Below are 20,672 nucleotides of genomic sequence, written 5' to 3'. Positions count from 1 at the left end.
CTGTTGAACAGCTGTATGTATGTCCATGCTCCGGGCTATCGCTGGCACTTTATTCGATACTTCGCCCCACCGCGTTACAGCCCGGACGGCTCATGAGGACTTCAGGCGTGTCCGAGTATTTGAAACCAAATGACAGCCCTAAGAGAGGTAAAACTGAGTGTTTCGTGCCCAAGCTTCGTTTCTAATTGCATGCCGGCGGCACTATCCGCCGAACACGAGGAAAACACGTTGGGCACGCGATTTCTGCCTCCGAGGGCCGTTTACAAATGTCGTAAAAAGCCGGAAGAAAAGGGCAGTGTTAATAGAAGGGTTCGAACGCTTGAACCGCAGCGAATGGGGTCCATTCCGATTCTACGGTCAGTAGATCGAGTGGCGACAAGGTTCAACTTCTTTCGATACCCTTCCAGCATCCCGCTCTCCATGTGCAGCCGCCGGTCGTCATCTCGTACGCAGTGCTGGACGGACTTGGGACGGACGCGCGTACGGTCTCCGAGTCTGCCACCACTGGCAGTCATTGGTGTTTTTTTGCACCACTGACAATGGGAGGATAACGCCAATGGTTGTCATCGCGGTCTCATCCTCGAGGTTATGAGGACTGGCTTGATCTCCGAGTCAGCCTCTTTCAAGGTATGTACATCAGTACTAGTATTGAATGATATATCGGTCATTTCTATGAATGCCTCGATCCACAAAGTGTCTCCCACGAAGGTCGCGCTGTCAGTAGCTAACGCCTAAAAACTCTTTACGACACGATGATTTTCATATTTCGTTAGAGCCGTCGCACTCACCCGTCGTGTCCGGAGGTATGGAAGTCTCTTCTCTAACCCTGAGGGGATTCGATCTAGCAAAAATATTCGCCGAGATCAGAAACAGACGGTAGATCTCCGAGTTGACTTTGGGGTCGTGCCTCGGATGTGGCGGCGGGTACTCATTCCCCGCTACCCCTCGGGGTGACTTGAGAGAACCCTGTGGGTCTCCAAGGCCTGCAGTATCCTCCTTCCTATCCGACCCCTGAGGTTGCTGCTGTTTCATATTTTTGCATCGTATTACACACGCTGCACCACCCGTCCAAAATTTCTCTGGAGCTACTAGGCCAAAGTCTCATGTCATCAGTCTTCGAAAGCTGCCCAGCTTCTTCGTCGGTGGGTGTTGCGAGGAGGACTCGGTTTTGGCCTGGGTCCTTTTTCTGGGTCCTTTTATTTGGCCCAGCAATTTTGCGGTCCTTCTCAAGCCAAGTACTTCCTTCGTCTTGCGTCCATGATACGAGAGAAGGATATCTGGATCATCCTGCGGCCAGGCGCTTCGAGTTGATCGTGTCTCTTAATCTGGTGCGACTCAACAAAGTTGTGGGAAGAGCCGCAAATCAATGTACTATGCGAAGTTCCATCGAGTACTCGTGCTTTGAAAGCGGTGGTGGTAGGTAGGATGCCGCCGTCAATGCCCAGCGGAGTAAGCCTTTTCGCCAATGATTCGGATTGAGACGGAGGGCGTCAGAGACCGCTCTCTCTTGCAGATGGGTCCCCGCTCTAGCGGAGGCATGTCCGTCTTCATCATCTGTTCTATTCCAAGAGACTCAGGTCTTCTGTCAGGTCTTCTGTGGACACACAGACTCATTACACCGCAAAGTTTCTAGACAGCCCGATACAGCTTAACCTGTCCTCAGGTCATATGTCCGTTGGCCCAGGTATGAAACGGCCATGAATCCGCATCGCAATTATCGGCACCATTGGAATCTCTGTTAATGCTGGCTGGCATCCCGAAGAGAAATATAATTTACTTACTATGGACCGCCATCAATATCGGGCAGCAGGGGCGCGAATCCACGTACCCAAGTAGTGTTTCGACCCTTGATGGATCTCCCCGCTCTACCAAATGTGGTTTCTGTCTTCCTCAGTGCCCTTGCTTCCCAAGGCTCTGTTCCTGTCTCGATCTACCGGAGCGCTGCTAGGTACTCCAGACTTTTTCCACGCTGTGGCAAAGAGGCTGTGAATAAGTCTTCCTCATACTAAGTATGATGGAAATACAAGCCATAAGCAGAGGGCACGTTTCTCTATAATATCCTTAAATTGCTGCTCCTCGGCCAGCTTCATTAACAATGCCGTCGCCGGCTTCAAAGCGAAGCGTACTTCGCATTGCGACGTCAAACACTTCATTTGCGTTGCCATTGAACTAAATCGGAGATAGAGTTCAAACCTTCCGACCTCCCGTCCACATAATTGAAAGTCGGGTGTGAGAAGTTCAACGTGTCGCCGTTCAAGAAGCTGGACCTGTGAGTATCGCGATGCGATTATTTTGGAGAGTTGGCGGCTGCGGCGCCACACACCCAGCGCGCCGTCTGATTCGTTCGAGTTCACTTCCCTCTCATAGAATGTTTCCGCGTCATCAACCCCTTTACTGACCTGGACTAAGTATTTTCGGCCTATCATTGAGGTGGCGACTGGAGAAAGATTGCTCAGATTGGGTTGCATGAGAACTGACGAAAGCCTTCTGGCCGTCCACGCCACAAGGTCTACTTCCGCTACGACCGAATACAAACGATATCCAATTCTTCCTATGATCGTCGTCTTCATTTTAACAAGGTTTCTTCTCGAACAGAAGGAATTGACCATGCGGAGTCGGCGCTGATGGTGAAATGCCAACACGTCTCTCCACCTCTCGTTCGGGCACCATGAGTCCTCGGGGCTATTTGGTCGGCCGCGAATTCTCGGGCTCAGACTCGTGCAAGGATACCAAGTCGCCCATCTAGTAGTCGCAAATTTTTCGAGGTGCGACCGGGATTCGTCTCCAAGCATACGCTGTCTCCTTATGTTTCAGAAGTATGCGAGAACGCCACATTGCCGAATAACAGCAATCGGCCCCTGGTATCTTGACCGCGAAGTTAGCCCCGTCTTAGCCCGTATTAGGTATGCGACCAATGCCTCGCGATGTGGACTTTGGTGGCTAAAGAAATGACAACTGGGTCCGCACTTGAGGCCCCAGTACAATAGCTGCTAGTGTCATCTGTCAACTGGAATCGCTCGATGGAACAACCCCCTGGACGTTCCACTTCGAACGCAGAGCATGTTAGTATTCGGTATACATGACCTTATGTCCTCACCGTGGCTGGATGATCCAATGAGTAAACGGAATCTGTCAGCACTGGGCCTAATCCTGTTCATTTCCTGTGCGGCGACGGCTCACCGCTGCATCGTTCCATAGTAACGTACAATTTTGTCGGAGCACCTCAGGCTCACTGCACAATCCTCCACCTGGATCGACTTTTGACCACTGAGTGCACCTATGCCATCTCCACAAGATTCCTCTCTTCCTTCTCCGGCTCGCCCGCCACACCTGACGCGTCCGACTGCGAGCTCACTTCCGTCACAGTCCCACTCCTCCTTGCCTCCATCACCACATCATACTCCCTCCTCTTTACCCACGCCAAGCCCCGCTTCTCAAACAACAAGTCCATATTCTCCAGCGACACTCCCTTCGTCTCGGGCAAGAAGAGCCATATCGCAAAAAAGGCGATGACGGTGCACGAACCGAAGAAGAGGAAGGTGCCGTAGGTGATGTGTTCAATCATGTACGGTGTGGAATAGACGACGATGAACTGGCCGAGCCATTGCCAGCAGGTGGTGAGTACGAGGCAGAAAGACCGTACTCGTGTCGGGAATATCTCCGCGCATACGATCCAGGAGAGGTTCCACGAAGTAGCATAGAACATAGCCTGGAGAATGGTGAGCCGTTGGTACGTCCTATCGAAATATTAATGGGTCAGAAGAGGCTTACGTAGATGTAAATCATAGCTATGGCTGCTCTGCTCGCTGGACCGCCCGTGGCTGAATCGGAGAAAGAGTGTGTAATACTCGAGAAGCCGGAGAGGTAGTAGAGCGATAAGATGCATCCTGCCGAGCCAATGAGAAGTAGTGGTCGCCGTCCGAACCGGTCGACGAGAACGATGAAAGAGAAGGTTGAAAAAGCCGTCTTTACGAGCCCATACACTCCTGTCGCTAGCAACCCTACAGACGTGCCCGAGAAGCCGATGGCCTCGAAGATGCTCGGGCTAAAGTAGTTGATAGCCTAGGGGAACGATTGGGTCAGCGAACACGATGTCACACGTTAGACGAATGGATGGTTGTACGGACATTGATACCAGTCGTATTCTGCGCAAGTTGAAGGCCACAACCGATAAAAATCCTTGAGCGAATCTGCGGAGAGAAGGACTCGCGGATGATAGCGCCAAGGCCTGTCCCGTTGGTAATGTGCATCTCATGCTCGAGTTGAGCACGATATTCAGCCATTTCGTTTTGGATGTACGAGTGGTCAGCAGGGAGTTGACGCAACCAGGTCAAGTTCTTCAAGGCCTGCTCTTCCCTTCCCTTGAGTACCAACCAGCGGGGCGTTTCGATCATAAAGTACATGATGATGATCATGAGGTTGATAGGGATAAATCTGAGGAAACATGAGAAGTCTGGTAGTGATCGCGGAAACAACAATGCTCACTGGATAGCGACGGGAATTTGCCATTGTGAGCGTGTGGCAGCCATATTTTTGTTTACGCCGCTTGAGAACGCAGCGTGAGTGGAGGTAGAGTGATGAACACACGGTGAACTTACTAGTTGATCCAGAAACCGAACACCGTGCCGATTTGCAATAACTGGAATGTTCGACGTAGTGCGGCGAAGCATAGTGGAGCGTAGAATGTGACAGGGTGGCGGCATATTCACCATCAGCATTTCCAGACATGTGCAAGAGAGGCTCCCGAGAAGCAGAAGCCAACACAAAAAGATGAGAGAGATCTCACAATTTCAAACTGAAGAGAGCTGTCAGTTAATTGTACGTGGACCACATATCAGATCCCAGCTCACCATGCCAATGAGGCCACCTCTGATGCCTGCTGGCGCGCATTCCGAGATATACTGTGGAATGACAAGACTACTGGAGCCGATGCCCAGCCCAGCGAGTGCCCTTCCAGCATAAAGCATACCGATCCGATGGGCAGAACATAACTGAAGTATAACACCGACGTTGAAGACCGTTCCAGCAAGGAGTAGGCTGCGTCTACGGCCATAGAGTTCGTTGAAAAAATATATTAGGATAGCGCCGAAGAAACATCCAGCTTGGACTAGAAGGGAGATAGTATGATGTGATTAAGGAAACGTTCAAGAGCGTACGATGAGTGATGACAAGGGTGTGATGGGACGTACACGTCGAGACGATCCTAGCTTGTAAGCCTGTCGAACTCGTACTGTCGATCCCAAAATCGTTCTTGAACGACGTTAAACCCAGGGTCCCTCCAATGAAAGCCGAGTCTATGGCGTACAATAAGTTTCGAACCGAGCATTGATAATGGACAAATGGAAACGGACGGACCATAACCAAAGGCTGCAGATCCCCACGAAGCCGCGATCGCCAATACGTACACACGCCAGTTATAAATTTCGCGAGGGCTCGGTCTAGCGGGATCTTCCTTTATGTTGAACAGGTTGAGTCCCATCCTCGGAAATAGTGTAGAGGATGCGAACGCAGGTCGTGAAACCACTTGAGGCGCAGAGCGACGTCGGGAATGCTAAGGAGGAGTGGGAGAAAGGCGAGGACCTGGTAGCTGGGGTCTTCGATGAGTGATTCTGCCCAACTCCATCTGATGAGTTCACACAACTTACCTCCGTATGCGAATGGGACTTCAGGCTTTTCGAAGAGCGATTGCTTTGAGGAAAAGTATCGTCACTCGTGCTCTAAACTGGGAGTCATCCCCCCATATCGGCCGCTCCTCGTCACATGCGGGGAAAATCGTGCAAATTTCGGCCGTAAATGGCAAGTCTTATTTGCCTCGGCCTCGAAAGAAGACCACAAGATCATAGTGAAAGATGCTGCAAAATTCATCGGCAGAGTACTCGAAGACTTGGACGTCAACATGTTCTGTTCTTAGATGAAGTGAGGTAGCATCGGTAGCACGTAGACCTTCCTATAGGGCCTATCTGACGGTAGCAGAGAACGTGTTAGACTCGGAGAGAACAGACGGCCGCTGGATCTGTCCGACAGCTCTAGAGCAAAATAAAGGTTGAAGACGATTGAATTACAGGTCGGGACGAGGGATAGAAGGAAGACTTGTGGGCATGGATGGAGTCTTCATTGAGAGTAAGTTGTGGTTGGCCGTCAAACTTATATGTGTAGAGTGGCTGTTATCTCTTCGGCACGGAGCTTGAGCTCAGTGGCGCTTTGACGGTCAAATATCTCTGAACGCTTGAACCGCGTTCTTTCACCATCCTCCTACTTGACACAACAATCATGTCCCTTCACACCGTCCTCGAGATTTTTTTGTTGGCCACATTTCGAGAATTACATCGGTCCTGAAATGACTGAATATAGGATCAATCGGACGTTTCGGGAGGCCGTCGGCAAACTCTCCGACACACCATTGCCAGTGCCAGCGCTGGCAAAACTAGTCTTCTTACTGTGGTGTACCAGACATGTCCGTTACCGTCTACTTTCATTTCATCTTCTCGTCGTCTCAATGGTCGTTTATATACAGAGCGAATCGTAGAACTCTAGGACGAGCGCAGGCTCATTAAATTCAAGCTTTTGTCTGTACGTCTCGCTTTCGAACTGAAGATGTTTTATGTTCGACTCATTCTACTACTCTCTTGATGGTCTCTCAATAGTTTGAGCACTACTTGCGGAGTGTAGTCTTCTTATAACAACATTGTGCATCACACCGGTTCGTTGGAGTTCGTCATGTGCATGATGATGAAGGTGAATCTTCGCTGACATCGTGTTCATTGATGCCAATCGCATCACATAGCTATCAATTGCTTCGCGTCACCTTCTAGTCTACGCCTGTCGCAAAACGGCAAAACAGTGCTATATAGCACTTCGTCCAAAAAACTCGCCCAGTTAGCATCAACATCATGGGCGCCCTCGACTCCTCATCTCTTCATCCACCCTCTGACAGTCTACCCCTCTCCCGCTCGGAGTACGGTCTCACCACACTCAACTCCACGTCCATCCCTCGAACGCTCTACCTCTTCGGCGATCCGATTGCTACCTCTCTCTCGCCGCTCTTCCACAACTCAATCTTCACCAATCTTGGCCTTCCATGGACGTATGCCCTTCATGAATCATCCGATATTTCTTCCTTCCTTCCCCTCATGCACGCACCTTCTTTCATCGGCGCCTCAATAACCATGCCACACAAGATCGCCTTCCTCGAACAATGTACCCATCTAACACCCGCCGCGGTCCGCATCGGTGCCATGAACACGCTCTTCGTCCGACTTGACCCCTCTACGGGCGAGAGGCGATACATCGGGACGAACACAGACTGTGTAGGAGCAAAGGAAGCGCTCGTACGAAATCATCCTGAACTACAGGAGAGACAGCGGGGAAGGCCAGCCTTAGTTATCGGTGGCGGTGGCGCGTGCCGGGCTGCTGTGTACGCGGTGGGAGAGATGATGGGCGCAGGTGTCGTTTATCTTGTCAGCCGTGATGCAGCAGAGGTAGACGCCGTCGTCGCGGGATTCAAGTCGACCGGCTTCAAAGGTCAACTTTTGCACGTCTCTTCCGTCGAACAGGCACGAAGCCTTGCCGCTCCCGTCTGTATCGTAGGGACCGTGCCCAACTATCCACCCGTTTCTGAAGGGGAGATGTTGGCAAGAGAGATCGTGACGGCTTTCCTGGAGAAAAAGGAGAAAGGCGTGGTCCTGGAGGCCTGTTATTTTCCTCGAGTGCGGACGGCCTTCGCGCAGCTGGCAAAGGCTCATGAGTGGGAAGTGGTCAAGGGAACAGAGATGATGCTGTATCAGGGTTTCGCTCAGGACGCTCTGTGGACGGAGAAACGCGTAGAGGAGTTACCAGTTGAGGTCGTGAAGGAGACTATCCGGGCCGTCGTCGAGAAGAACGAACAGTAGGTTGTGTTGTCTTGGATGCCTTTCAGCGAGTGCTTTCGACTACCACAAAACACTTTTACTCAGGTCCATCGGCTTACAGCCATAGCTCATGTTTGAGCATCATCCACCGCAGGCGGATTTCAGATTTGCTTCGATTTTTGACGTTCAACAGACGTGTAACGGGAGACTTCTGCTCACAGCGCAAAATGTCGCCACATGATGCGCACGGGCATCAGAGCAGAACAGCATCGTGCCAGATAACAGAACTGAAGATCTCAGGTATCTCGGGGCAACAGAACGATAGTGGCGGGTATCCGCGCGGACTGACACTTGTAAGAGGTGCCTCCGCAAGGGTTTCGATCTGACTCGGTGCCTCTAGTGTGTCCAACAGCCAGGGTCCATTTGGCCAACGACTCTGGTATACCGTGGGTTGTCGAGCTTGTTGTGTCGAGAGCAGAGTGCTAATGCTTGACCGGCATTTGCGCTGCCTGTATTGGTACCTGAAAGATGAACTTTGTCTTCCGATTTACGAGTAGAGCGACAAAGTTGTTGATCACGAGGCGCACACACGATGGACGTAAAACAAGCATTTCCGAGATAAGAGGGTCGAAGGAGCCAGGATGCACATATGGAGCTCATATGCGGTTTCGCTGACACCGCGAGGCTGCATTGTTCCCATGATGGTCAGAGCAGACAATGAACTTCGACCGACGCTGTGAGTGCGCCACGCTCACGGTTCCCGCCAAATATGGAAGCGCGTTCACAATCGCATCATGTGACCGCCTAATTAGGGCCTGTCCATTGTCGTGGTCTTCGCCTCATTGCCCTCGCTTTTGTTTAGACCGGCTGCTGTCCGCCGGCCATTATGCTGGCGCCTAAACGAGCCAGCAGCGTACGTGATCGCGCCCATTTCGTTTGCCCGTTCTGGAACAAACACCGGCCTTCATTTCTGAGTCTTCTGTGCCATGTTAGAACAATAGTCTGCGAATCGCATATAACGTCGTCGCGCTCTCATTCCTGTGGCTCCTCCATCTCCTCTCCTCTAGAGCAGGCTTCCGTCTCCTTCTCCTTCTGCAGTAACTCTAGCTCTCAAGCACCTGTATCATTTATACACCATATTCATATCTAAACTCCCCGATCTTTATATCGAACCACCATCATGTCATTCCACCTTTCCTACGGCTCTATTGGTTTCGCCCTTGTTAACAGTGAGGTTGTTGTTGTCCAAGGTATGTGCTTCTTCTGTTATTGTGTATGCGTCCCTTACTGATGCCACCTCCCGCTTGTGTCTTCCTAGCTGCTCGTCCACACGGCGAAGAAGAAAAATATTTTGACGTCTACATGTTCGTTAACGACTCCAAAGCCCTCACGCACTTCCGTGCAACCGACTCTCCCTGCGCACGCATCTCCTCCTCCGACATCATAGCCGTCATTCCCGAGTCTGCCGGTGTCGACACCACGGTCGCCCGCTACGAGTTTGAGCTCCCTCAGAGCCAACTAGCCCACTTCACGAAACACTGCGACGCACACCGGAAACATGACGTTGTCCGTGGCAAGGCTGTCAGGAGCTCAAGGCCAGCTTGGTTGAACCGTTTGGCGAGGCTGCGATGAATGCTTGGAGGCCACGCTTCTGCTGCACACTAGGCTCTTCTTTGATAGTGAGCGTGGAGTGTTGGCAGGGGCCACTGGGGGTTGGGCCTTCACGACGACGAGCGGTGGAATACGATAACGACTGGCCACGATGTCACGATGACATGATGACACAAACTGTATCAATTTCTGCCTTTTTATCCCCTTTTATAGTTTTCCATCAACGCCTGCGGCGACTGTATCCATAGAATCTCTCATCTCTCATCTTTAGCAATTATGTCCCCTCATTACTTCATCGTTTCTTCCATTGTAGCATATCATCTGGTTTCTTGTCATACTCACACTCTACGAGTTGCATCCTCTTGTATCAATATCACCCCGGCTGTGCCCCATGCGTTCCTTACACACGATACCCCCGTCTATTGTCTGTAGAGCAGTCCAATATTCTCAAATTAAATTCATCTTCTTTGCCTTGCGTAATATCGTCTTGCAGTACTAAGCCTGATATTTGACACATTGGCCCCTGTGTGCTTTGACTCTGTACAAGTCGACAAATGGACACACACGGCTCACAAAGAAGGCATCTCAGGAACTTACAGGCCCGTCTATGACGACCACGTGTTCGTTTATACAGCAAACGATATACACGAAAGGGGAAACAAAGACAGCAGAGATTTGAACCGGAATGCGAAGATAGGCATGTGGCGGGATAGATGTCGTTACGCAGTCATTTAGAGTAATCAAAGAGATAGATGGATACAGATGTTCGAAGGAAAAGTTATAAGATAGCTCGAAACACAAATATTTACACGCCACAGATGTGGCGAGAACCAGGTCACTGAGCCTCTGAATACGTGGAAGCTTATGCTGCTGGTATAGCAGTCGGATCGCGGAAAACCTATTGAGAGAATGCGCACCGCGTCGTCAGTCAACCGGCACAGGCACTAAAAGTCAGAGCAAATCATACCTTGATGTCCCAGATGTTACCAACTTTATCCTTCTCGGTCTCTTCATCTTCCTCCATCGGCTCGTCGTACGGAACCTCATCATCATCGATTCCACCCTTCAGCTTCAGGCCTCTTTCATTGCAAAGATGCAAAAGGCAGATGAAGCAGAAACTGGTGCTGAGATCAGAGAGTTTGTCCGGAGGATAGGACGCTTTGAGACCAGTAATAACAGTGTCGAACGTGCGAGCCTCGTTCGGATCTGTCCCTTCGTCAGTTTCCTACCGCACGCCAAACATAACTCAGCAAAGTGCGAAAATTAAGGGGTATACTGTCGAATGGCTTACCATCGAAACATCCTCTTCATCGTCCTCCTTCTTCTCCGGGCAGATGATATCCAAACTCTTCCAGATATTATCCTTCAACTTTCTGACATCCACCTTCTTCGCCTTCTTCGTGAAGTTGACTCTCTCGGGACGTACTCTCCTCGATTGACCCTGAGTAGCTGCGAGCAGGTCTTGCTCGGCAGGATCGATTCCGCTGGGGCCAATGTCATCGTCAAAATCAGCGCCGTCGTTGAAGTCATCCTGGAAGAATTGTGTGTTGAAGGGGATACCACCCTCATCCATAGCTACATAGGTCATGCGTCATAAAGGCTGAAACAGAAGAAAAGAGCGTAGATAATGACTTACTGTCGTCGCCATCCTGATTGCGCGCAGCAGCTTGATCTGCAGCTGCCTGAGCCCAGAAATGTTCGTCGACTTCGCCATCACCTTGCTGGTTGTTGCGACCGTTCTGATGACGCATGCTAACCTATACCGTGATCAAGCACAGATGATGTGTTAGGAGGTTGATCGCGCACGAGTGAACAGGCATTGTAGGCTACTTACCCTGAAGTCGGGCTTCAAGAAGAGATTATCAAGTTTCTTGCTGGTAAAGTGCATGTCGTAAGGAAGGGTATAGTCTTCCCTCTCCTTCTCCTTGCCACCTTTCTTTCCCTTCCTCGTCTTGGTCGACGGTCCGGACTTCGGTAGATTGATACCAGCACCTTTGGTGACGGGGGCGAAAAGTGTCTTGGCGGTTTCCTTGTAGTCCTTTTCAGCGGGGGTCAGGAAATCGATTCGGAAAGCCTCCTTCTTGTCTCTCTTCGTCTTTCCAGACGCCTCCGCATTCGGTTCAGCTGCCAAAAGATACGTCTGTCAGATGGGACAGTGAAAATCTCGCACATGCTCAGCAAATACTTACGACGTTTAACAACCCTGCGTAATTTCCAATGCTCAGGCCCTGCCCAATTCTTCAAGAATGACTGGTCAAACAGCTCGATCATCCCTCCCTGCCCATCGCCCTCTGTCATCGCTATAATCCTGTCACTCTCAGTCCGCATCCGTCGAGGGTCAAACGGTCCATATGGACCGGTTCCAGCGCCAGCACCTCCGCCTTGTTCACCACCAGCACCAGCGTTGTACTGCTCGTTGTCGAAGCTAGGGGTAGCACCATCGTCCATGCCCTCGGGACTCATGCCAGCGTCTTCGAAGGTGTCCATGGGATCGTTGCCTGCGAAAAAGTCCTCCTCCAGTGCAGGGCCCGCGCCATCGCCATCCACGTTAACAGCGGAGCCATAGGTGTCTTGAGGTGCACCGAAGTCGCCGCCATCAGCGTCGTCGTCAAGCGGAGCTTGGCTGGGTTCACGGAACATAGTGGACTCGTCGAATGAGAACGGATCTTTGGAGAATGCGAAGTCATCTAGGGAATGGCAAATAGCTTTCGAGTCAAGGGCATCCAGATCCGGGAGATATTTCTCTGGTAGACAGAGTATAAGCTGACGGCCGATAGCATAGAACAAAAATGAACTTACGGCGAAGCTGACTCAAATCAACCTCCTCAACTGGCTCGTCTCGATCCTCTGTCTCGTCCGCGTCTTCTTGTCCCATAGAGTCACTAGCGTCAAAGATAACCCTCAATCCTCCCTCGCTGCCGACCCCCAGGCTCAAATGATTCATCAACAAGCCATTAGCCCCACCCTCGTCGAAGTCCGCACAGGTCTTCCTAAAGAGAGGGTCGACGCTGAACTCGAGATCAAGCTTCTTGCTCTTCAGTTGCGCGGCATTCTTCGCCAAGGTTGCCTCGGCCTTAGCTTTCGATTTCTTCCGTGGCTGCGATGGGTCTTGAGAATCTGGGTTGTCCGATCCTTCTGCCTCGTCTTCGTCCGCTCGACCCTCGTTGGCTAGATTGCTGAGTAGCTTGCCTGTCTCTGTGCCTACACTGTCGACACGACTAGTCCAGATCTTGACACATCCATCGAGGGTGCTGGAGGCGCGCTGAAAGTTGATAGTGTCGTCGGACGCATTGCGTAAGAGCGACATGTCGTGAAAGTAGTCGATGAGAGCAAAGTTCCAGGAATTGGCCGCATTGATTTTCTACAAAATTCGAGCAATAGTGTCAATGGCTTGGGCTGGAAAAAAAGGATAAAGACGCAAGAAATGAGTGCAAACATTATCCATGGCCATCTTCATCCATTCTTCAAAATTACTGGTCATTACATCGGTTGGAACGTTGATAACAGGCGTCTCCAGAAGTGCTACTGCGTTGGACTTGCGTCCTCCCGTCGTGGTCCTCGAAGTGTTCGCCGCCCCCGCCACACCATCCGCATCTCCAGCACCTGCAGCGCCCGAAGGCCCCGCCTCGGCGTTATCTATGGCAGTAATCTTCGTACTCTTTCTCCTCCGTCTCTTCTCTGCTGCATCGTCGTTGATGTTCACGGTCTTCGTGGCTGGTCGTGGCCCATCGTCGTAGCTCTTGTCCTGAACTTCACTGATTCGCCTACGAAGACCGGCAGCAGACTTAGTGGGCCTAGGAGTCTCAGGTTCAGTTTCGTCGCCAGAGTCAGAGTCATCATGTGAAGCAGGAGCAGGGCGCTGCGCTCGTTGTGGACGGGTTTGTCGCGTCGCCATCGTGGTTGTGTGCAAGATTCCAGCCGTTCAACGGTCACAGCGTTACGCGACGCGTTCGACGTCACGGTAAACTCCGACACGCGCACGTTTCTCTGGTGCCACACCGACAAGGGCTTTCCACCTTCCGTATCCGACGAGCCTTTCGTTACCTTCTGAACCAACGTTGAGGACAGTATTTGGATTCCAGTCTCTCTATGATGGTCCCGACTCCATTTTCTGCACTTGAAATACTTAGTCTTGGCCCGTGCCACAATCGCACCCAGGGCCGTCAAAACCGCGTTTACTGCTGTTCACTGGCAGTACGAGGCAAATATCTGGAGATAAGCATCCTCTTTTACGTGGAAAGAGGGTGGGTAATCCCCAATACTGGCGTGTGAGATTTATTACCGTATGTCACCTCCTAGACATGTGTTCCCAGGTGTCCGCATTAAAGTGCAGTCCTTCCCATGTCTTTGCCATCCTACCGCATGTTCCTGTGAAGCCTGTCTGTCCATCTCTGTCAGGAACAAGCAATGCCATTCATAACCTCTCCCATGATATATATCTATACTAACCACAGTATATTCCGTGCATTTTGAGTCTTCATCGGGTCGCAGCATTCACTCTTCTATCACAGACCATTGACGGACTATGCATACGTCTAGTTTCGTCCTTTGGGCGCATATCACATTCGTCTCATTGTTCATCTCTGATTTTTGTTATGCCACTAGCGATACGCTAGATGAGTTCATTTTCGGTGGCTTTGTTAGGACTGCGACATTCTCTGTTGCAGCACAGCTCGGCTTTTTCACCGACCAAGGCCTAAATGTTACATTTTCTCCGGTGAGTTCACCAGCTCGTATTCTATAATCTGCTTTGGTTCACGGATCAATGGGTAGATACCGAACTCGACTTTCGGTATCGCCAATCTTCTCGCAGGAGGCTACGATATGGCAGCAGTCACGGCCGACAATATCTATAACGTCCGGTTCAACGAGAACCAAAGTGTCTCCATCATAGGACAGCTCGATCAAGGAGCAGGCCTAGCGATAGCTTCTATTCCCAGTATCGACAGCATCGAGGACTTCAGAGGAAAGGCGCTCCTCGTCGATTCGCCTGCCTCCGGCTACTCGTACGCATGTTGTAGGAATGATTCAATCATTATCTTACTAAAATTTCTATAAGGTTCGCTCTTCGCAAGATATTATCTCTATTCGGCTTGGCGTTTGGTGTCGACTATGCATTCCAGGTGTGCATATCTTGTATCCACTTTGAGATCCCCACAACTGCTTTTGACGAGGACATCCTCTCCACAGACCGTGGGCGGAACGCCAACACGTTTCGCGGATTTATTGAATGGCTCACTTGCTAACGGCTCCTCTACTTTCGGAACGGTCCTCACATACCCGTTCAGTGTGTACTCTTCTGTATCGTGGTGCATTCTTATGAGCTGACATGATCACACCACACACAGCCGTCGAAGCCGTGAACCTTCCAACTCCACTGCCCATCCTGGCGAATATAACTGATTTCATCAGTCCTCTTCTCGACGAGGTTTTCGTGGCCACCGATGCCAATATTGAGTCCGCCACCGCTAATACCACAAGCCCACTCATTCGCGCCATGGCTGCGCTTCTCTCAGCCAATGCATTCTTGGCTTCGAACGCCAATTGTTCCATATCCGCGATAGCAGCTGATCTCAACATGTCGCTTCCACTTGGCCAAGAACAATACATCACTGCTACCACTCCCGGCACTGGAGAGACGTCGAGCGATAACTTCGAAGTGTCGAGGTTAGCGTTGTTAAATGGTATCGATTTGCGGGCTCAGGTGGCGGATGGGTTTGCAGGGGCGGGGCCGGACTTCGATTTTGCGGATGCCATTATTCCAGGCCCGGGGAAGATTATTGATGACAGAGTGAGAGACGCAGCTCTGGAAATCTTGAAGCCAGGGCCCTCTGTATGCCCCTTGTATTAAGGGAGTTTAAACACACGTCCGACTTTGTTTGCACTATTGTTTTCCATGGAACGTAGTCTTTCATGTTTCGAATTTGACTGTAAGGCAGAAAAGAGTGAGGGCTAATATTTTCCAAGACTTGCATGAGTATCATGGCCTTTTTTGTCCATCGTATTCATTCTGTCAAGTCTATCTTTACATCAAGCACCAGCTGCTGCTTGTACATCATCAACAAAGTTCGACCAATCCGTTGGGATATTTTCGTACGCCACATCGTTCGCAAAATCGGTGAGGAAGACAGCTTTGACTTTGTCTGTCGTGACGAGCTGGTTGACCACCGACGTGTCCGTGGCGGAAGGTCCATCGTGAAGTATGACAGCTTGCTTAGATGCAAGCTGCGTGGCATCGATGGTCAATTGACTATTCCTGCATGTATGACCCAGCTTGTCAAGAGGGTATCATAAAGGAAAGATGCGTGACTAACGAGAATTCAGAGTAGTACTCTTCTTCAGTAACGATGATATCCGCGATGCTAAAGTAACTCGAATCCGTCGAAGTTCCGGGGTTCAAGACGACCTAATTAGACCAAACGATGAGCGTCTCGCCACAATTTTGGCTATAGCCTTCGACAACTGAACTGCTCACCGTACTGTCACTGCCAAAGTCGGTGCGCACCTCAGCGGCATACTGTGCATACAAGGATTCTTCGCTTGCAGTGCTAGCGGCCTCGTCGAAGAAGATACCAACAGGACGATATGCGCTATCCCACCCCGAGTATGTGTCGATGTCCGTGATAACGTCTGCGGAGGCGCGGGTACCCTTCGAAGTATGCACATAGCCAAGGACTTCAGCATTGCTAAACGCTTTGAGCTGTGCGATGCAGGTTTGGTAGTTCGTGTCCGGCTGAGTACCAGCATTCCCCGGGCCACTCCCGGGATTGACGACAAGCCAGAAGGGAAGTGTCGGATGGGACGATATCCTGATGAGGCAATAAGACTATCAGGATCGTCCAACAAACATACAAGTGTGAACCAGGGGAGGTCTAGACTTACGCGTCTTCCACTGGTGTCCACGCCGGACAGCTTTCGTTGGGATATATATACAAGGGAAATATGATCCCAGAAGATAATGTGGCGGCAGCAGTTATGGCTGAAGCAAGGTACATGATCGTACAAGTTTCAGATTGGCCTCCGGAGAACGTGCAGGGAGTGTGCTGGAAGAAGGAAGATGAGTCTTTGGAACCAAGTTTCGTGGTTTATAAGTCAGAGTGAAAGGCGTTCCAGAGCGCGGTTTTTAAAAGGAACACTTCGAATATTGATCACTGCGGCGATCAACCTTCGCGAGACCTGCAGCGCATGCTGAACGAAATGGCCTGTTGTGATCAGTGATGCCCAGTCTCTGCCTCCGAGGTGAGAACCCAGAAGTGCACAAGGTTGTTACCGCTGGCGTCCATGGATACGCATGTGCTATAACTGGAAAATGGAGAAAGTATGATTGCGTTTTATGTAGCAGGGGGTCTGTCGAAACTGCAGTCACCCATCGCACGCCAGCAGTGGTGTAGCACATGCGACTGTGGTCGCATGGACGTACGCCATCAAATGGGCCCGGCGCATTTGTGGCGCCCCAATGGTAGCATCACAGCAGGCACTAGCATGTCATGCACCGGTGACAACATGCACTGGCCCACGTATAAGTGGCCTAAATCACTTTTATTATTCTGGGTCCATTGTAAGACCCAGGACTTGTAATACCGTCGTCATTGAGGCAAGGCATCAACGCATCAACATGTGCTCGAATTAAGACGAACAATCATCTGATGTGCTGTAGCAACGAGAGGCCAGGTCCCATATAACCTATTAGACCAACAAAAGCAAATGATATGAGCGTAGTCCCCCTCCAATCCAGAAAGGTGGACGTACCTATCCTCCAATCTTCCACCGGCAAACTCATCCATGGCAACTCCATCGACATCACTGTCCGTTCTTCTCCGTAATACAAAACTCATAGTTACACCAAACGGTCTTCTATCCTGTTCGTTATCCACCTCCATACCGTCACCGACGGCTCCTAACTGCGTGTGCCTCAACGATGCATGAGCAACGAGGAGGACCCTGGAATGCTCTAGACATACTACATCATACTGGAGGTCGAGAGGCTCTTCAGCAGAGCAGAATCTCAGATGGGATGGACCATAATCGACCGTGTCCATAGAATCCTGACTGAGCACAGAGGCAATATTGTGACGGTCGCGTGTCAGCTCTGATTTGTCGAATACGGCAGGCGGCTTGTCGTCACCAATCCGGGGTATCAGGCGCTGGAAAGAGAACGTGGCATCGGCAGAGTATGCTTTTGAGAGGGCAAGACGATCCTTGTCGAATGCGAAAATGTACCTAGCCAGGAGAGAAAAAATCAGTACCCGATACTTCCGCGACAGATCAGAAAGCACCATACCGCTTGAGATACTCCAATGCTGCATCCTCCAAATCAGTGCCCTCAGCCCAGTCCTCGTCTCCGTCCGCGTGTGAAGCAGAACTACCGAAGTCACCAGACAGGTCCATCTCCGCCTCCGCCGCCGACCCAGGATACAAGGTCGTACCAGCAGCGACATTGTCATTACCCTCAACGCGATGCTCAGATGTCTCACCACCTTCAGCTGCTAAACGAGCCCTCCTTTTCTCCGCAAGCGACTCATTGAACCTTGCCAGCGGCGTCTTCACAGGCCCCGTTGATTTTCCAGTGAGGTGTGGAGGCTCATCGCGAGTACCCTCGCCAAAGGAGATCAGCGAGGCGGAGTCCAGAAGCCAGAATGGAGGGGAGCCTGTCGGGTTCGTGGGCGAGAGGCCGTTGCCGGAAGGGAAATCATTTATGTCAGGCTCCGTGGAAGATGCCAATGTCGAGGGTTGCGGTGGCAGGGAGTGCGAAGATGATATGGTCGGCGTTGTTGGTCTAGTGACCGTAGGTGAAGATTCTTGGACGTCCTCATCATTATCAATCATGATGACGTCTCTTCCGTGGTCATCTTGTACGTGTTTGTACTGTGACATGTCGCTCGGCGAAATAGTCGGTCGCATACTTCTATTCCTTCTCTTTCTCTTCCTCTTTGGCGCGACAGCTTGCAGATCGCGAGACGTTGGTCGCATATCAGTCTGAGACTGATGGTGTGCAACGGACGACGGTTTCGGATCAGAGTGAGGTGAGTGATGAGAAAGTGAGGTGTATTGCTGCTCCGTGTGTGGTGGTAGGGGCGTTTGTGACAGTGGTAAAAGTGTGTCGGACATAACTGGCTCCGTACTTTCCCTGGAGTAATAGAGAACGTTAGTTCCCGAAATGATTGAGGCAAATCATAACATAGGCTTTACCAGTCGATGACTAGACCGTCGTCCCTATATGGAGCCGTAACCCTCATTTATTTTTCGTGAAAAGAAAAATTATAGAGGGCGGAATCTCACCTTATGAAGCTTCGAACTACCCGTAGCCCTTTCCTGACCAACTCACCACACATTTGGTTCCTCCATGTGTTCCTGCACTTCTTATAGTCTGGATTTGTGCGCATACAGTTCTCTGGCATAGGGGCATGACGTCGCGAGCCGCTCGTAACCTGCTTCGCACTAGGGAAGAGTGTCGGAGGAGAGGGGCTGAGTCGTTCTTGCTTGATCGTAACCGGTTCGTTCGTCTTGGGAAGATGGGGAACATAGGGGGGAGCAGATGGGGAAGAACGACTTGATGTATATTCTCCTGGGAGCATAGATATCTCTTGCGAATCTCCTTGAGTTTCGCTTGCAGAAGGGTGCCAATCCATTGCTGACGATTGGGGCGTAGACAGTGATGATTCTTCCGATGGCCCATGGCGCCTTTGGCGCTTTGCAGGGCGTGGGTCGTCAGCATCCGATCTGGGTGAAGGTATCGGCAATAGGTGCTGGTCAGTCGTAGCATCTGGGGGTGCAGGAGATGGTGCAGGTATGGGTAACGCTGGCAGAGGCTGAGTGTAGGATTGTGGCCCAGGGTCCATCACAGTTTGTGTGGCCCAGGACGGGGGGTGTTGGACTAGTCCTCCTCGGAAGCGCGTATAAGGGAAGTACATGCCAGAAAAGGTGGCCGCAACTCCTTCATCTCCAATATTATGTTGTTTCTGGTATGCTGGATGTTGCGGTTGTGTGCCGGGTGCGAGAGCAGTATGCTTATCCGTCGATGAAGACTCTTCCCCGGCCCTACTTCGGTCGTTGGATCCCGCAAAAGGCTGACCCAAACCACCTCTATCAGCAGTATGTAGGGCGGCACTGAACGATGATGATGGGCGCGGAGGCAGGGTATGAATCGAAAACTCATGGAGTCCGTCGGAGAACTTTGGTCGAGAAGTAGTCGACGCTGTTGTCACAGGATTCTGTGTAGAGGACGTAGATCCCTGATGGTTGCGATGCCAGGAAGCATTGCTGTACGTCGCCCTTCTCGGATGCGAGTCGCCATTGGGCCTTCGAAACCCAGTCGCTCCCGGCTGCTCGCTACGGCCAGCACCAGGGTCCGCTACTCCTCTGTCATCTCCACCGTTCGGATTCCTACCGCCATTATAGCCACCTCTTTCCCTCGTGTGCCGTCCTCCGCGACCTCTGCCAGGTTGGCCTCCTCTTCCTGTCTGCGGTGGGCGTGGAGGTATAGTGGTACGAATCGTTGGTGGGCGAGCAAGTCGCTTCCCGGAGACGGCTTCTTGGCATTGAGAGTCTTCACCATGCTCTATCCCAATAGCAGGAGCTGGGCGCGATATAGGCCTGTGCTGAGAATTGTTGTATGGGCGAGCTTTTGAGATACTAGCCATCGCTCGCCCAATATATTCGGAGCCAAGTGTCAAGCAACAATCAGATTGAAACAAGTCAAGAGGAACAATAGTATCTTGATAGGCATAAGCGAAATCAGAACAACGTATATCAAGACTGATGGTCGGAGGTCCGTACTCACAAGTCTGCAATAGAAAAATAAGAGATAGAATACAAGTAACGGTTCAAAGCGAAAGGGGCTTGGAGACGGAACCGATGCGGACGGACACCGCAAATTCCGGGTCACGTGGGTAACCAGCGGATTTTGCCGTATCTCCAAGTCGCCGAGCACTTCGTGACACTCCAACTATCATCGTCGTCGAGTCGTTTCCTCCAATGAAATCTACTTCTGCTTCTTTGACCGATGTACTCGTGCTTTTCATCAAGCAAGCAAGCATATCCATGACAAGTCCGGGCCGTCTAGAGTTCCACTTGTCAGTCACGTCTGCTACGCAGTTATCCAGATTTTCCAGTCATCTCCCAGGCTAGTCTTCGAAGCTGGTACTGTGTCGCTCAGGCTGCTGCTCTGTCAATCGGAACATAACGCTTGCCTCGTCTCGCTCGGGTCGATGACGT

The 20,672-nt window shown here is 51.2% G+C and overlaps 7 protein-coding genes across 7 annotated transcripts; 3 read left to right on the top strand and 4 right to left on the bottom strand.

Moving 5' to 3' along the window:
* Positions 1-3,142: 3,142 nt before the first annotated feature.
* On the bottom strand, positions 3,143-6,058 carry STEHIDRAFT_87476 (MFS quinate transporter QutD). Its single transcript, XM_007310516.1, has 10 exons — positions 5,646-6,058; positions 5,356-5,587; positions 5,190-5,294; positions 4,851-5,107; positions 4,787-4,795; positions 4,599-4,639; positions 4,486-4,545; positions 4,128-4,434; positions 3,772-4,062; positions 3,143-3,709 (listed from the first exon to the last, which is right to left on the bottom strand). Exons 2-10 carry the CDS (start codon positions 5,477-5,479, stop codon positions 3,278-3,280), a joined length of 1,626 nt encoding a protein of 541 aa, XP_007310578.1. The 5' UTR covers positions 5,480-5,587; positions 5,646-6,058; the 3' UTR covers positions 3,143-3,277.
* Positions 6,059-6,302: 244 nt separating this feature from the next.
* Positions 6,303-7,986, top strand: STEHIDRAFT_87473 (NAD-P-binding protein). Its single transcript, XM_007310515.1, has 4 exons — positions 6,303-6,454; positions 6,515-6,570; positions 6,645-6,700; positions 6,785-7,986. The coding sequence occupies exon 4, from the start codon at positions 6,891-6,893 to the stop codon at positions 7,887-7,889; it is 999 nt and encodes a 332-aa protein (XP_007310577.1). The 5' UTR covers positions 6,303-6,454; positions 6,515-6,570; positions 6,645-6,700; positions 6,785-6,890; the 3' UTR covers positions 7,890-7,986.
* A 1,041-nt stretch (positions 7,987-9,027) lies between these two features.
* STEHIDRAFT_142867 (uncharacterized protein) lies at positions 9,028-9,876 on the top strand (the record flags this gene model as incomplete). The annotated part of the gene is made up of 2 exons (XM_007310514.1): positions 9,028-9,097; positions 9,166-9,876. The coding sequence occupies 2 exons, from the start codon at positions 9,028-9,030 to the stop codon at positions 9,477-9,479; spliced, it is 384 nt and encodes a 127-aa protein (XP_007310576.1). The 3' UTR covers positions 9,480-9,876.
* A 287-nt stretch (positions 9,877-10,163) lies between these two features.
* STEHIDRAFT_105552 (barren) lies at positions 10,164-13,353 on the bottom strand (the record flags this gene model as incomplete). The annotated part of the gene is made up of 8 exons (XM_007310513.1): positions 10,164-10,356; positions 10,426-10,683; positions 10,750-11,033; positions 11,095-11,215; positions 11,293-11,582; positions 11,648-12,202; positions 12,258-12,819; positions 12,895-13,353. 8 exons carry the CDS (start codon positions 13,351-13,353, stop codon positions 10,321-10,323), a joined length of 2,565 nt encoding a protein of 854 aa, XP_007310575.1. The 3' UTR covers positions 10,164-10,320.
* Positions 13,354-13,799: 446 nt separating this feature from the next.
* On the top strand, positions 13,800-15,309 carry STEHIDRAFT_162868 (uncharacterized protein; the record flags this gene model as incomplete). Its single annotated transcript, XM_007310512.1, has 6 exons — positions 13,800-13,828; positions 14,064-14,175; positions 14,232-14,464; positions 14,518-14,581; positions 14,649-14,745; positions 14,807-15,309. 6 exons carry the CDS (start codon positions 13,800-13,802, stop codon positions 15,307-15,309), a joined length of 1,038 nt encoding a protein of 345 aa, XP_007310574.1.
* Positions 15,310-15,395: 86 nt separating this feature from the next.
* Positions 15,396-16,470, bottom strand: STEHIDRAFT_87469 (uncharacterized protein). Its single transcript, XM_007310511.1, has 4 exons — positions 16,341-16,470; positions 15,934-16,267; positions 15,773-15,864; positions 15,396-15,714 (listed from the first exon to the last, which is right to left on the bottom strand). Exons 1-4 carry the CDS (start codon positions 16,451-16,453, stop codon positions 15,489-15,491), a joined length of 765 nt encoding a protein of 254 aa, XP_007310573.1. The 5' UTR covers positions 16,454-16,470; the 3' UTR covers positions 15,396-15,488.
* Positions 16,471-16,986: 516 nt separating this feature from the next.
* STEHIDRAFT_150627 (uncharacterized protein) lies at positions 16,987-20,266 on the bottom strand. Its single transcript, XM_007310510.1, has 6 exons — positions 20,239-20,266; positions 18,738-20,172; positions 18,648-18,671; positions 17,740-18,585; positions 17,208-17,678; positions 16,987-17,141 (listed from the first exon to the last, which is right to left on the bottom strand). Exons 2-6 carry the CDS (start codon positions 20,096-20,098, stop codon positions 17,069-17,071), a joined length of 2,775 nt encoding a protein of 924 aa, XP_007310572.1. The 5' UTR covers positions 20,099-20,172; positions 20,239-20,266; the 3' UTR covers positions 16,987-17,068.
* Positions 20,267-20,672: the final 406 nt, after the last annotated feature.

Source organism: Stereum hirsutum (assembly GCF_000264905.1).
Source record: "Stereum hirsutum FP-91666 SS1 unplaced genomic scaffold STEHIscaffold_20, whole genome shotgun sequence".
Taxonomy (NCBI): Eukaryota; Fungi; Basidiomycota; class Agaricomycetes; order Russulales; family Stereaceae; genus Stereum; species Stereum hirsutum.
This window is presented reverse-complemented; position numbering and strand designations above follow the sequence as displayed.

Bases quoted from the DNA above. Each gene is read 5' to 3' on its own strand.
- STEHIDRAFT_87476 (XM_007310516.1), bottom strand. From the start codon at position 5,479: ATGGGACTCAACCTGTTCAACATAAAGGAAGATCCCGCTAGACCGAGC. The intron at 5,108-5,189 runs GTACGTCCCATC...TCTCCCTTCTAG, and splicing joins AGCTAGGATCGTCTCGACGT to TCCAAGCTGGATGTTTCTTC. The intron at 4,435-4,485 runs GTGAGCATTGTT...ATGTTTCCTCAG, and splicing joins CAAATTCCCGTCGCTATCCA to ATTTATCCCTATCAACCTCA.
- STEHIDRAFT_87473 (XM_007310515.1), top strand. From the start codon at position 6,891: ATGGGCGCCCTCGACTCCTCATCTCTTCATCCACCCTCTGACAGTCTA.
- STEHIDRAFT_87469 (XM_007310511.1), bottom strand. From the start codon at position 16,453: ATGTACCTTGCTTCAGCCATAACTGCTGCCGCCACATTATCTTCTGGG. The intron at 16,268-16,340 runs GTAAGTCTAGAC...TTGCCTCATCAG, and splicing joins TGGACACCAGTGGAAGACGC to GATATCGTCCCATCCGACAC. The intron at 15,865-15,933 runs GTGAGCAGTTCA...TGGTCTAATTAG, and splicing joins ACTTTGGCAGTGACAGTACG to GTCGTCTTGAACCCCGGAAC.
- STEHIDRAFT_150627 (XM_007310510.1), bottom strand. From the start codon at position 20,098: ATGGCTAGTATCTCAAAAGCTCGCCCATACAACAATTCTCAGCACAGG. The intron at 17,679-17,739 runs GTATGGTGCTTT...TCTCCTGGCTAG, and splicing joins GCATTGGAGTATCTCAAGCG to GTACATTTTCGCATTCGACA. The intron at 17,142-17,207 runs GTACGTCCACCT...TTGGTCTAATAG, and splicing joins GGTGGAAGATTGGAGGATAG to GTTATATGGGACCTGGCCTC.